Consider the following 14,158-nt stretch of genomic DNA (forward strand, 5'->3'; position numbering starts at 1 on the left):
TGGCTGTGCTCTGTTCACCCTTTCATTCTGACTGCAGTTTAGTGCTGTGCCTGCAGCTGCCTGACCAAAACTTTCCATTTGAAATTTATTTTGATGGCTTAAATCCTGCTCCAGCTCCATGTGATATGTGGTGTGGCCATTTGGACTTGCTCTCTGTGGCACTGTAGTTTTCTTTACAATCAGTTTTATGAGCCTTTTGCCTCCAAACTCGGTTACTTTGAAGTACCCTTACTGTAGCAAGTGCACTGGCTCTTCCTCTTCTAGTTTTTAGTGTTCCTCTTAGTCAGGGAGTTGGTGGAGTACAAGCAGAACTGTGTTTATAGTGATCTCTCCTGTAACAGGCTTCTCTGCAAGGCAGCTTCTACTGCCAGTGGTTTTGTGGCAGTTTTAATGCATGTGCTCAGCTCAAACACATTCAAAAACTCAGTAAAAAAACATTTTAGATCTTCAAGCCAAGCCACATTTTGATACACATAATTAAAAAACAAAGTGCTTAAACAGAAAAGCCCTCCCACAGCGTTCTCTGTGTGACTTGGGCCCAGATTATAAAAGAAGATTTGTTTGCCATGTGTTACAGATCAGCATCTTCTGATCCTGGAGACTACCTTCATCTTTCTTAGGCCTGAACCTGCTACAACTGCTTAGTGTCTTGGTGCTTTTGGGATTGTGGCAGAGGGTTCTTGTGTGCAGGACGTTTTCATATCCTGGCTAATGAAATAGGGGTGACTGGACTTCATACTGAGGGAAATGAGGTTATAAAAGTTTATAAGTTACATATTTTAGCCCAGATAACTTGCAAAGTTCCTTCCTTTATCAGAAGATATTAAATTCATGTTGTTTTATGAAACTTCATCCAAGTCGAAGTCTTTTTACCTTCTTTGCAAAATTATCTCAGTTTCTTTAGTAATCTGTAGCCAGAAATAAGAGAAATGCGAACAGTCAGACCTTCAATTCCTGCTGTTGTATCTCTGTTTATGTTCAGAGGACTTGCTGTGGTGACCCTTTCCTTATATATATGGCAGTGATTGCCAGTTTGGTTTCTCTGTCTGATTCTTGGTTTCACAAAAGATCTCTGCAGCAGTGCTGCGTGGGAGATGGGGAGTGTCTTGGCTAGTTCAGGCCCTCAGGACCCTTCAGACCTTGGAACTGATCTACCCAGTGAGCTCCCCATGGAGGAGAAATGCAGAAAAGTTTCCAGAACTGATTACCAAATGTATTCTCCTCTTGAGAGAAATATTTGCTGTGATGAAAGAAGTAGCAGCTGGGAAACTATTTAAAGACATAAGTGAGGTGAAATCAGTGGGATTTCAAATTGAATGGGTAAATACTTTGGGAAGGACGTGCTGGTAGAAACCTTTTTAAAAAGTCTCACTGCAGACTGAAAAATCAAAGACATATAAATCATCTTGACTTTTCTGACTTTGGAAAAGCAGTCCTTATTGAGAATAACAAAAAAATCCTGAAAGCAGTCAGGAAGTCACGTTTTCTCACTGTCTTTTTCTGCTCCTGTGTCTGATGCAGAGCTGTTAGAGATTTTGCCACCACCTTTGTGAACGTCAACGTCACATCTGAGCCTCATGAAGTGTCCGCTCTCTGGTTCCTGTGGTATGTCAGGCAGTGTGGGGGCACATCCAGGATCTTCTCTATCACCAATGGGGGCCAGGTACAAAATGTTTCATATTCTTCCTCTTCTCTTGAAGCTATAGGGAGCAAGTAGAGTGTTGTACCCATCAAAGCCCTGCAATTAATGAAAAGACAAGAGCATTTGGCACTGGAGACAGTTGTGTTCTCATGGGGTGATACAGCCCTTGTCAACTAACCCTGTTTAATGAATAATTTTATTAGCTAGGCTTTGGGATAAATTGGGACTATTTAAACAGCTAGGGGGGGTTCTGCATTCACTTCAGCACAATACTCTTGTTACTGTCGTGGTGCTTTTTTGCCAATTTATTTTCTATGGTTACTTGGCACATTTGAATGTTTTCAAGAGTTCAAAGTAAGTGTATTTCAAAGTGAAATAGGGTGGGTTTTCGGTGTTGAAGCCTCTAATGACAAGAGTTGGAGGTAGATAGCAAAAAGCCCTTCATTTTTGGGTCATCTCACATGGCAATATGTTTTATGAGCTACTTCAGACTGTTCCTTGATCATGGCAGGTGTCTGGCTGCCTGGAGAACATCGTGGTTTCCACGTGATTGTTGTAGATGAAATTTCAGAAAAGGGAGGAGAGGTTTGTCCAAGTAATTTGGATGTGTTATGTTGGCACCCTTTATTAGCCTCCTACCTCAGTTAACACAGCCTCAGAAAGCATGTGCAGCATTTCAGACTTAAGCTACCAGCTGGAAGAGTGGAGACAGCACCATACCCTTCCAAGTGTCCTGGGATAGGAAGACATTAAGAGAAATTGCCTGGAGAGAGGCAGTCTCTGTCTACATCTGCCTGCTGGGGTAAGAAACCAGACCTAAGAGTCTTACTCCTCAGAAGCCCCTCAATCATGTTTGCTGTCCCACATCAGCAGTGGCTAGAGATTGCAGCAAGAATTAAAAAGAAAATTAGTCCCAGGATACTCATAGCTAAACAAGACGTGGAGAGGAGCAAGCTAGCCTGGGAAGAATACTTCCTTCTCTTTGTGCCTAGGTTGTTTCTATAAGGTTTCCCTCTTCCTTCACCCCAACTAATACCAGTTGAGTAAAAACACTGAGTTTCTGACTTAGTGGCCATGACAAGCCTTATAAAATATCCTTAGGCAGCCATTTCAGTTTTTCAGCACAAGACTTCATGGACCTTTTCCTCCCTGCCAGTACCAGCATCTTACATGTAAAAGTGAGCTGCTTAACACTGGTGGCTCATAGATAAAAGAGCATTTAGTGCTTCCCCTGAGCCTCTGCACAGACATCACAGGGAAATGTGTCACAGACTGTGCTTTTTTCCAGATAGCACTGTCTTTGTGTCTTCCCAGGGACAGATAAAGCCCATTGCCTCTTGCACTTGAGACCAGACCCAGTTAAATATCTGTCTTGCTTCTGGGCTGCTGCAGTCTTTCACTGCACGAATGCAAGTTGGTTTCTTTGTCAGACATGAGGGTTTTGGTAGCACCGTGATGGGTAAAATATTAAAAACCTCTTTTGAATGAAGTGATATATTTATGCTAGCTAGAATACCTACATTAGATGTGTGTGTTCTCTAGGTTTCAAGAGCCTTTAAGCCAGATCATTAGGGAATCCATTGCAAAAGTGGTTTAGTCAGCAATAGACACTGAGGCTCAGGTTTATGCCCTCACTCTTCTGAAAGTCTGGGTCTCTTTATGCACCCTTAATTCTTGCAGATTTGGCCTGGAGTTTCATGATGGTGAGCAGAAGTCATATTCAACATTGTTGTGATTAATGCTGTTGATTTTTTTGGTTGTGTTTGTTTTCTGTTTGTTCTTTTTTTTTAGGAGAGGAAGTTTAAAGGGGGTTCTGGTCAGATATCGGAGAAAATAATGGAACGCCTCAAAGGCAGAGTTAAACTGGAGAGACCTGTGATCAGTATTGATCAGACAGGTGATAATGTCCTTGTGGAGACTCTAAACCACGAGATATATGAGGTAATTCGATCAGAATAAAAGTAGAGTATGCATTTAGTAGGGGAATACATCTGCTGTAGCTCTAAGCCAGATGTAATCAGGAAGTACCCATTTGTGTGTCTATTTCTTGGACTATGCTGACACTCTGTGAAACCTGCTTTACAGATTCGTTTGTGACTGGGTCTCTTCTTGGTGTTCTGCTACTTAGTTCCTGTCATTACTCTGACTTTTTCTGCCGTAACTTTCATATATTTTTACATTTTAGTTCTGCATTACAACCAGTTCGAAGCAAGGGAAAATAACCTTCCTATTTCTAAGTTTGTGGTTTGCAGCACAACAAAAAAGAAGACATTTCAAATACCTTGAGTAAGATTTTACCTCTGTGCAGGGGTGCTGTGACGTGCTCCATCAGCACATCATCACCCATGGCACCCATGGGGCAGCAGCTCCTCTGCATGCAGTGCCCAGCATGCCATAGGATAGTCAGGATCTGCAAGCCCCTGTCTCACTGGTGACAGTGTTTGGAGGATATTTAGGGAATGCTACCAGAAAGGGAAGGGCTGTTTGACAGGCAGCTGGTCCAAGGATGTCCTGGAGGAGGGACTCTCCTTTCCCCAGGGATTTTTAAGCCCAGGAGTTAAACTGCTGTCTGCCTCCATTGTGACTGACTGACAGTCAAGTTAGAGGAGATAGGCTTCCTGCACTCAGCAGCTCCACCAGCCTGAGAGCAGCAGTGTTATGATATAGTGTCACCCTGAGCCCTGAAGCAGAGCGTCCTTCCTTACTCCAGTCAGATATAGGACATGCAAGAGGGATGGAGCCTGTTCAGGAAACCTGAAATCACCCTCAGTATAGCTTGTCCTGAAGTAGTGTCCTGTGAACATGCACAAACATGATTTTTTTTTAGCATCTTATGATTTGGACAAATGTGGGTTGTATTTTCCTGGGGATGATAAAAGGCAGTTTTACCTATGCCATAAGATCTCTCCTGTCCCATTTTCCCACCTGTTATCAGCCAAGTTTCAACTCTGGTCTGTTTGTTCCGGCTCCTTTTTTTTTTTTTTTTTCTGAAATGGCAGAGTTATTTTGATCCCCTGGAAATATCTGTGTGGGAAAACCACATAGCAGAGTCAGGTGTGGGAGAGATATTAACAACCATTAAGAGTGTCTTTCAAGGCAGCACCTTGTCCGTGCTGACTGTGTTCTATGTTGCAGGCCAAGTATGTGATCAGTGCCATCCCTCCAATCCTGACAACAAAGATTCACTACAAACCAGAGCTGCCACCAAAGAGAAACCAGTTAATTCAGCGTTTGCCTATGGGGTCTGTCATAAAATGCATGATGTACTACAAGGAAGCCTTCTGGACAAGGAAGGGTAGGTGGGGAAAGTGAAGGGCTTGGGAGCCCCATGCTACGCGAATTTCAAAGCTCTGCTGTCTATCAATCAGGAAATAAACCCAAGAGAGGGTTAAATGTGCCAAACCCCAAAACAAAACACACAGAAAAATGAAAAGTAAAGCTCCTTAGAAAGGGGTACTCTTTCTCTGAGCTTGAATGCCTGCCTTGCCCCAAAGATGAGTCCAGAGCCAAATACAATCCCGAGTCTCGTTGTTGCTGAGGTGAGGTGACCAAGAAAACAAGCAAGATTTCCTGGGAAGCATTGCTGAAACCTGCATGCACAGAAGAAGTGGACCTGCAGCAACAGCTGCCTGCTTCTCCCTGTGAGGAGGGACAGAGTTAAGTCAGCCAAAGAGAATTTGCAGCAGATGACAAGCAGAGCTTAAGGTGTAAGCAAGACCTTTCCCTGGTTTTAATCCTCTGTTCTGCAGGCTTGATATCTCAGAGGACTGGGAAAAGTAGGTTAGCTTTTTGTTCAACTCAAGACATTTTTTCCGTGCTGCAATATCATGTTTTTCTCAGCTTTGGCTGATACCATTTGCAGAATTATTTGTGTGAACAGATTAGTTTCCACTTCCTTTGTAACAATGCTGAGAGTGGAGAGAATATTTCTTAATCAAAGTAATATAATTTTTGCATGTTTCAGGGCATAAACTGGCCATTGAGATTAGTCAGAAATATAGTCAGATTTATACATTTTTCTGTATGAGATTTTTTGCATGTTCATCTGAAACATGTCCTAATGTAATACTGTATTACACAGTCCATGTTTCCACTGCATTACTGTTATTATGGGACAACTTTCCTAACAATTTTATCATCAGCAAAATCAATACTGAGTGTAAATTTTAGCCCACAGTGACCAGATGTGATTACACTGCGTTTTGTTTAGGCCAAAGTTGTTCATGGAATGAATCACTGTAGTTCTTGCTAGATCAGTTTATTTTTAATGTTTTTTGCCTGGGCCTGTAGCAATCCACAGGAATTCCTTGCTAAGTACTAATGGAATTTAAAAGACTGTGTACTTAAATGGAATTTAAGTCTGTGTACAAAATTTCTCAGAGTTTGAGAGAAGAGAGTAGAGAGACTGTTACAGAAACATTTCAGGCATGTAGATATTATTGGCGACAAAGGAATTACTGTACAATTCCTTTTATGGATAATGTTCCTTGCTCGTTACTATCAGAAACAATGATCATCAACAAGTTTCTCTGACAGTCCTCTGGGGTTTTTTTCCTCTTAGGTTACTGTGGTTGCTTCATCATTGAGGATGAAGAGTCTCCAATTGGAATAACCATAGATGACACGAAACCTGATGGATCTTTCCCTGCCATTATGGGGTAAAAGCTTCTAGCCCGTCCTTACAGACATGTATTTCATGTTGTATGAGTGAGTGAAAGAAAGAGGTGAAAGGACCAGGCTACATCAGTGTTGCCCACTCCTACAGTCTGCATACATGGAGGAGAGCACTTCTGACAAGCCTCTTGTGCCTCTCTAGCCCATATAAGCTTTTTGGTAAAGGTTCTGCTACAAACAGCCTCTCCAAAGGATATAGTTGGGAAGGAGTTGCTCAATTCAGCTGTAGTCCATTTTAGGCATTCAGTTCATGGGGTTTTTTTTTGCTGAGGATTGGATTTAGAAATAAATCCCTTCCTTACCTAGCTGTATGAGCCTGTATTTGGTTTATATTGGGCTTTGTTTAGTGCCTGGGCCAAAATGGCAGTGCAGTGGTCCAAGGAATCCTCATTTGCTTCCTCTCACTGTTGAGCTGAGTCAGGACAACCACCCCAGCTGGTGGCTGAGCAGGGCAGCAGCTGTGCAGTGAAGAAATCAGGATTCTGAAGTAATTGACAAGTAAAAAAGTTACAGTTTGGACAAACAGATGGGAAAATATGTGGCAACATTGACTGGCTTTTAAGAGGTGAAACCAAATGAACAAACAATCTTTACAAATGTTTCCACTGTAATCTGAGGTAAGACTGCCAAGAAAAGGCCAATATAAACATCAGGCAAGTACTCCCTAAGTGTCTGACAGGGAAAGCTTACCACTTTTACTGAACTGTACATGTTTATGGCCATGTTCAAGGCTTTAAAACTTCCATGACCTGAGAGCAGTAAGCCTCCCACAAACCCCATAAAGCAAAAGGTTTCCTGCTTTCTTTTTCCTTGTGGATTTATACAACTTTCTAAAAGAGTGCAGGAACATACTTCATCCCCTGGGTACCTCCACTAAGGTCAGATGAACTAATTGCCAAATCTGTTTCCTTCAAAATGAACAAACAATAATCTCAGTTCTTCCAGGACTGGTCCATGACACTCTGCAGAGCTTGTCAGAGCAGCAGGCTTTCATCACTTACTAACACCAGGTGACACAGGCAGTGGTGTGTTCAGCTGCCCGCTAGACTTCTGAAGCTCAAGAAAACTTGGGGTCTCAGTCTTTTTGGATGAGACCTAAATATAAGAGGGTAGGCAATGCAGGCCTAGTTTGCTGGACACTGCCGTGTCTCTGCCCACTTTGGGTACAACTTTGCTGTCCTGAATCAGTGGGGACAGAGAGTTCATTCCCACAGAGCAAAACGAGGCCAGTGTTGGCAGCTTTGAGAACACTTGCAATCTGCAGCTTTCTCATCTGCTAGCTGCCAGGCAGCCCTGCACATCTGCCCTCTGGGAATTCAAACTCTCCCTTTCAATTAACTCCCCAGGGTACCCTGCACAGGCCTTTTCACCTGTGTGACCTGCAATTATTAAGTGCCAAGGTATGATGACAAAACGTCAAGCACATCCTTTTTTTAGAGTCATTTCAGGCAAGAGCTTGCAAATCAGCTGGGGAGCTGACACTGCGTGATATTTATATGCCATTTTTTTTCTTTTCAGTTTCATTCTTAGCAGAAAGGCTGGAAAACTGGCCCATCTCAGTAAGGAAGAGAGGTAAGAGTTCAGAAGCTGTAAATATTTCAGAAGCAAGTTGGTTCTCTGGGATGCTTCCCTGCAGGAATGTGTGTGAATATGTGTGTGCATGTGCACATACACACACACTTGGTGCAACTACCAATACTGGAAACTGGAGCAAGAATTGAGCTTTTAGCATAAACAGGCCTAGATACTAATGCTAATATCCATCCAGTAATGGATATTTCTAAATTTTCAAGTTCTGCCCACTCTTCCATGCTATGGCTTGTCAGCTCTGCATCTCTGTGTGAACTGAGATTTTTCCAAAGGTGTTCCCAGACTGCATCCCCACTGAATGATGATTCACCCCAGGGATATAGGGAGCACCGACATGTATAGTTTTGGATCTCCTTCACATTCAGACTGGATGATAAAGTTTTTGAGCTTCTCTGTTTACAAAAGTATAGTTTCTCCATTAGTCAGTGAAATGAACAAACAGTACTTTCTAAATGTGGCTTTTGGTACTGTGCAAGTGAAACAGGAGTTCTGCTTAGGAATGTGAGTAGTATTCTTCAGCTCATATTTTATTCTCTGCTCTAGTAAATCTGTAGGGATTTCATTGATTTATAGTGCTTTTCTTCTGGTCTTACACCAGTGAACATGAAAAAGAATTGGCTCCGCATCCCAAAATAACTGTATGAAGATTTACTTTTTTAGACCTCATTGCCAAAATCAACCTTCATTTCCCACTCCCTGGGTCCATTTTGGATGTAACTTTTAGGCATCAGCATTTGAAGTATGTATGCTAAGATTAGAACTTGAAATCAGACTTTAAAACAAAGCCAAACACAACTTTCTTTCCAATATGTTGCAATAAATTTGTTTAGTTTTTTATAAGGAGAGCAAGAGCTGAGAGATTTTTCCCTCCCTTTTTTTTCTGACTCTGATTTTATTTTCATATAGGAAAAAGAAGATCTGTGAGGCATATGCCAAGGCATTGGGAATGAAAGAGGCTTTACAAGTAAGAAATGAGTGCTTGTTTTCACCTCTGTTGTACAATAATGTTGCTTCTTTGTTCTAGACAATGAAGCCAAAGTTCCTGGCATCTAAAATGTGTACCTAAAAATGCACGTTGTGCCATACAATCTGTACTCACAAGGGGAGGGCAGCAGCATCCAGTACAGGAAGAAAAGAACTGCCATTCTCACTCTGTACAAGAAAAGAGAAGGCAGGGCATATTTTAATTTGTCCTGTCATTTCCCCATGGGAGGCTGCTGTTTCTGTAAAAGCAAAAAAATTTGTTTTGTGCAGATGGATAGCATTAGCCAGATGACATGGCACTCCTTTGATAGGTATTCTTAGACTGGTTTTTTCCCTCTTGAAAAGAAATCTATTCTTTATTTCCAGTTTCTCTACTAGTGTTTCATTCTGTAATGTCTGCTGATACTTACAGCCTGTGCATTATGAAGAAAAGAACTGGACCATGGAGCAATATTCAGGGGGTTGTTACACAGCCTACTTCCCACCAGGCATAATGTATTCCTATGGAAGGTAAAACAGAGAATGCTTTTCTTTCTAATTCACATTTCTTAGCTCATGTGCAATGATATACCTTATGCAATAAAATTATGGCATATGTAGAATATGCCTCTTTCAGCTCCCCTACTCCCCACCTAGCAAGGATCTTGTTATTCACTTGAATAACAGCAGAGTTTCTCTTGACTTTCAAGGAAACAAAACACAAAGTCACAAAGGGACTTGCTAGAGGCACAAAACCTTTCCCCATTAGATTACTTACAGTATTTTGTGCTACACAGTATTTGCAATGGATCCCTTTAAAGCCCAGTGAGACTTGGAGGGCACACATGAAGAGTCTCCACTGACTATGTAGGTGGAGCAGCAGGTTCAGGTGAAGCCCAGGAGCTCCTTAACGTGTCCAACATGGGGTTACACGCTGTGTCTGAGCAAACATGCATGTGGGGAGAAGTTGTCTCATGCACAGACTCTTCTGTTGTCATTTATCTGAACACTCTGGCTTGGGGAAGCTGGTGTCATGCAGACAAGGAAAACATAATTATGGGTTAGATGGGAGCCCTTACACCAAGCACATCCTCAATGGGAAAGGGAGCTCGTTACCTACAGCTGGGCTGGCCAGGATGCTTCTGCAGCTTTACACATCTGAGTCACTGGCTTATATGACCCTACAGGGTGAATGCAACTCCCTGAATGCCAAGGCCTTCAGCTGCCATCCCCTTTTGGCAGGACTTACAGCCAGACAAGTCCAGCCTCCAAATAGAAGCAGATATTAGTGACCCGTCACTGCAAAAGTGTCATTCACAGAGTTCCTCTGTAATGGCAGGATAACAACAAACCTGCCATGCAGAAGACATAAATCTATCAGCTGCACTGCATTTCTGGAGGCTGTTAGGATTATCCCTTATCCCAGCAGTAAAATAAGGCTTGTATTACTTAGCTCAGAAGTGGGGCAGGCTGATTTATGCCTTAGATTTTCTCTGCCTCAGATCTTGAGTTCTGTGTACAGAGGCAAGTAGGTGGTCGTGCAGGGACAGCTTATTGCTCCGTGCTCCCCAGCCCAGGGCTGCAGGGATTCTGAAGGACTGAAGCCGAGCGCTCCATCAAAGCCATAAATTGCTTTCAGAAGGATCATCGCCTTCCTGTTACTTGCCATCTGACACTCTCCATTTGTTTTGAAGGATCATTCGCCAGCCTGTTGACAGGATCTACTTTGCTGGCACGGAGACAGCCACCCAATGGAGTGGATACATGGAGGGGGCCGTGCAGGCAGGGGAGAGAGCAGCCCGAGAGGTACAGACCGTTGGTTTGCTTTCAACATCTCTATTAAAAGGCTAAAAAGGATTAAGTAGAGCTTGGAGGGTCTGATTTTGTGCAAAGACTCCTAGAATTGGCAAGGAGTGATCCCAGAAAACAGCATGCACTAAAGCCTTTTTTTTTTTTTTTAAACTTACTTACTTTGTTTGGTTTTGAACAAAGCGAAGCCAAGAATCCCTCCCAAATCAGAATGTAACTGCACTGGAGACTTAAAATGAAGCTCATGTCATTTACCACATGTCTAGAAGAAAAAACCTTCCAACCTGATGCTGCCCACAGATACAGTACCTCAATTCCTAACAAATGCGTGTTTTAAAAGTAATCTAAGTCATTACAAATGCTCACAGCTATTTCCTATGCAGAAATCTGGAAATCTGAACATTATTCTCATGTTTGATCTATGCCTTCTAATTCTCCTTTTACAAAAGAGTACCATTAGCCCAGCTTTATGAATTTGTAATGTGCAGCTCTGATAATGTCTAAATCTCAGAATGACACACATTGGGCTGGGTTCCCAGTCACAGTGAAATCCCTTTACAACAATCTGGAGGGAGGGAGGGGAAAAAAAGCATTAAAGGGTGTACATTACAGTTACAACTGCTGCATGGCAAAGCCACAGAGCTGTTATTTAAGGGAAAATCAGCCCTTTACTTCCATGTGGCAGAACTTACAATCCTCCTTACTTGCTCTGTTTCAAGTCACCTAATTTCTCTTTCCTTTTCTCCATGCCTGTGAGCAGTAGTTACAAAAATGGGGAGTTTGTCTCTTCTGGAGGCATTCATTTGCTCCCAAGAACCTCCATGATTGTTACAATCAGTTTATTCTCAAGAAAAACCCTTGGTGAGCTTTATACTGCCTGAACAGCCAAGAGATGCCTTCATAATTCTATGCTTTGAGAGCCCCAGGGTCACATTTCTCCTCTTTCTAGTTTGTGATCCAAGCACCATCACTTCTAACAGGCTTTGTGTCCCAAGCACATGGCAGTAACCTCACCTTGCTATTTCTCAAACATTCTTGAGAAGAAGCATTTTCAGTTGTACTCAGGAAAAAGAACCAAAAACAAACAAACAAAACCCCAACCAACCAACCAACCAAACAAAAAAGGCAAAAACCAACAAAAGCCATCTAGAGAAGCTGTAGTAGAAATCACTGTACATTTTCTGGTACAAAACACTTTCAGCTAGTTAATGAACATAACAGTTAATGCCTTTTATTAATGTCACATTGCTCTGACTTCCCCTGCTTTTCCAAAACTGGAAGTAGCACAGGTTATAATTTTTTCTCACGTGGTACAAATAATTTTTTCTTCTAGATATTGTACAGTATGGGGAAGATCTCAAAGAGAGAAATTTGGATGCCAGAGCCAGAGTCAGAGGTAAAACAGACTTTCTCATTGTTACCCAGTCAGGCACATACCCCTCAGTCAGGTACATCCCTGTTTGGGTGATTCTGTGGGCCCTATCCCCAGGAAAGGTTTTGGTCACCTCACATGCTGATGGCATTAATTTTTGTGACTTGTCCAAAGAATGTTATTACCCCTGTCTGAGAGTTAGATGGCCAAGAGCCAAGGACAATGATCTCAGAGCCTGGGGGACTGAAAAATCCAGGAAATCATCCTAGTTCTGCCCAGTCCCAGGCCATGGGTTTAAGCTAAATATAATGTCCTTCTAGTCACAAGGAATTTCATCTTCACTGTCCTGTTGCTCTTCAGGACGACAGAAAACTCATGTTTCACAGCCATGGCCCTTCTTGCCCCCCACCAATTGGGTCCCTGGGAAAAACCTGTGATCTCCTCACCCTCATGGGGGACATTTGCCACCTCCCTGCTCATGTGGTGAGGGGACCCTGCATTGTTACCATCTCCTCTCTCCCCCAGGATGTCCCAGCTCGACCATTCACCACCACCTTCTGGGAAAGGAACCTCCCCTCTGCTCCAGGACTGCTGTGCCTGCTCAGCTGTACTGTGTGTCTCACCTCTGTGGCTGCTGCAGGGCTATTTGCCTGTAAAAAGGGACTACTAAATCGAAACTAGCAGGAACCACACGCCCAGTGGAAGCTGAATACTCCCTCTTCTTACCTTTTATCAGACAAGTGTTATTTTGGAAAAGGGCAAAAGTTATTCTCCTTGTGATTTTTCTTTTTGGCCCCGTAATTAATGCATCAAATCCACTGGAGCTGCTACCAGCTAAACAGAAATAAATCAACTGTGGGGGTGTTTTTTCAAATTTGCCTTTTTCTTGTCCATTTGTTTTGGTTGGACATGATAAAATCAGTGGTATATTCCTAATACAGGCAAGGCAAAATGCAGATCACACCTTTTCTGAATTACAAAGAGGTCTTGGAGAATGTTTTTGTTTCCACTCAGGACTATTTTTTCACCATACAAGATAACAAATACCCTTCTGTATTCACCTCAGTTAGCAGCTCTGAATATCCGAGGTTATTCCCACAACATCCCCCCCGCTGCACAGAAGAGATTAGCTTGCCAATCAGAGGTAGAATTGCCAAATTAATTTCCAAATGCATTTGATTAATTATTAATCATCACGATGTGAAACTTAACCCCGAGCTGGATGAAAAGGGGTAATTAGCAAAAAGCACATGACTACATGGCAAGGGAGGAAGCATGGCTGGACTTTATTCTGCCCACTGCCAAGCAAACATCTGCACTGACCTATCCTGTGTGGTGCCTGATCCGGTGTGGCACAGCCAGGACAGGGCTCTTGGTCCCTTCCTGTCCCGAGAGCACCTGATCCAGCCCAGCCACGTGCTGTTACAGCACAGTGCAATGAATTAGCAAAGTGAAATCCCCTCTGACTTGCAGCAGGTGCTGGCTGTTTTTTTCCAAATGGGAGCAGCTTCCTGGCTGCCTGTCAGTTCGCTGCCCCCCGTTTTGCTCGTAAGCCGTACCGCCTTCTTCCAATAAGGAGAAATGTGTTTGAGGCTTGAATTACTGCCTTGTAAATTACAGTAATTGGATGCATCTGCCTGTTCCGCTCTTATTATGTACATGATACACTTAAAATAATCACTTTAGTGTTTAACTGAAGTCTGGAATGTGTGTTTCACGATGTACCATCATTATGTGGTCTTTTTGCCATGAATTTTGAGCATTGTACGTGTCCATGAATGCAACTGTCATTCAACATGGGTGAAATGTGCCTTTTAATAACCCTGAAACCTTGATCTTCTTATAAACTTTTCTTCAGATTCTTTCTTGCTTCATGTGTTTTAAGTCTGAGGAAGGTGGTTCTTCTCTAGTGTGTAAAGGCACATCACATGTGGCAGCCACCAAACCCTTGCTCTGCTTGGTATAATTCTTATGTATGTGCCAGTAGAAATACCTACCTGCCCCAGATGACTTTGCCCTGGGCCTCTGCCTCAACCACATTCTTATGTCTTCTCACTTTTATGTACAAAAGCCTTGTAGAGACACCAGAAGTGCAGACCAATCTCAGC

The 14,158-nt window shown here is 42.7% G+C and overlaps 2 protein-coding genes across 2 annotated transcripts in view; one reads left to right on the plus strand and one right to left on the minus strand.

Moving 5' to 3' along the window:
- Positions 1 to 13,912, plus strand: part of LOC135410316 (amine oxidase [flavin-containing] A-like) — a 37,030-nt gene extending 23,118 nt beyond the window's left edge. The window contains exons 6-15 of the mRNA XM_064646918.1: positions 1,522 to 1,663; positions 3,434 to 3,583; positions 4,778 to 4,937; positions 6,204 to 6,300; positions 7,835 to 7,888; positions 8,813 to 8,870; positions 9,303 to 9,400; positions 10,564 to 10,675; positions 12,012 to 12,074; positions 12,576 to 13,912. Of these exons, the coding sequence (XP_064502988.1) occupies positions 1,522 to 1,663; positions 3,434 to 3,583; positions 4,778 to 4,937; positions 6,204 to 6,300; positions 7,835 to 7,888; positions 8,813 to 8,870; positions 9,303 to 9,400; positions 10,564 to 10,675; positions 12,012 to 12,074; positions 12,576 to 12,731 (1,090 nt within the window). The 3' untranslated portion in view covers positions 12,732 to 13,912. The remainder of the gene's footprint in view (positions 1 to 1,521; positions 1,664 to 3,433; positions 3,584 to 4,777; positions 4,938 to 6,203; positions 6,301 to 7,834; positions 7,889 to 8,812; positions 8,871 to 9,302; positions 9,401 to 10,563; positions 10,676 to 12,011; positions 12,075 to 12,575) is intronic.
- The window catches only part of LOC135410314 (amine oxidase [flavin-containing] B-like), a 149,858-nt gene that overhangs the window by 72,714 nt on the left and 62,986 nt on the right, over positions 1 to 14,158 (minus strand). The window lies entirely within an intron of this gene.

This window comes from Pseudopipra pipra, chromosome 2 (assembly GCF_036250125.1).
Source record: "Pseudopipra pipra isolate bDixPip1 chromosome 2, bDixPip1.hap1, whole genome shotgun sequence".
NCBI lineage: Eukaryota > Metazoa > Chordata > Aves > Passeriformes > Pipridae > Pseudopipra > Pseudopipra pipra.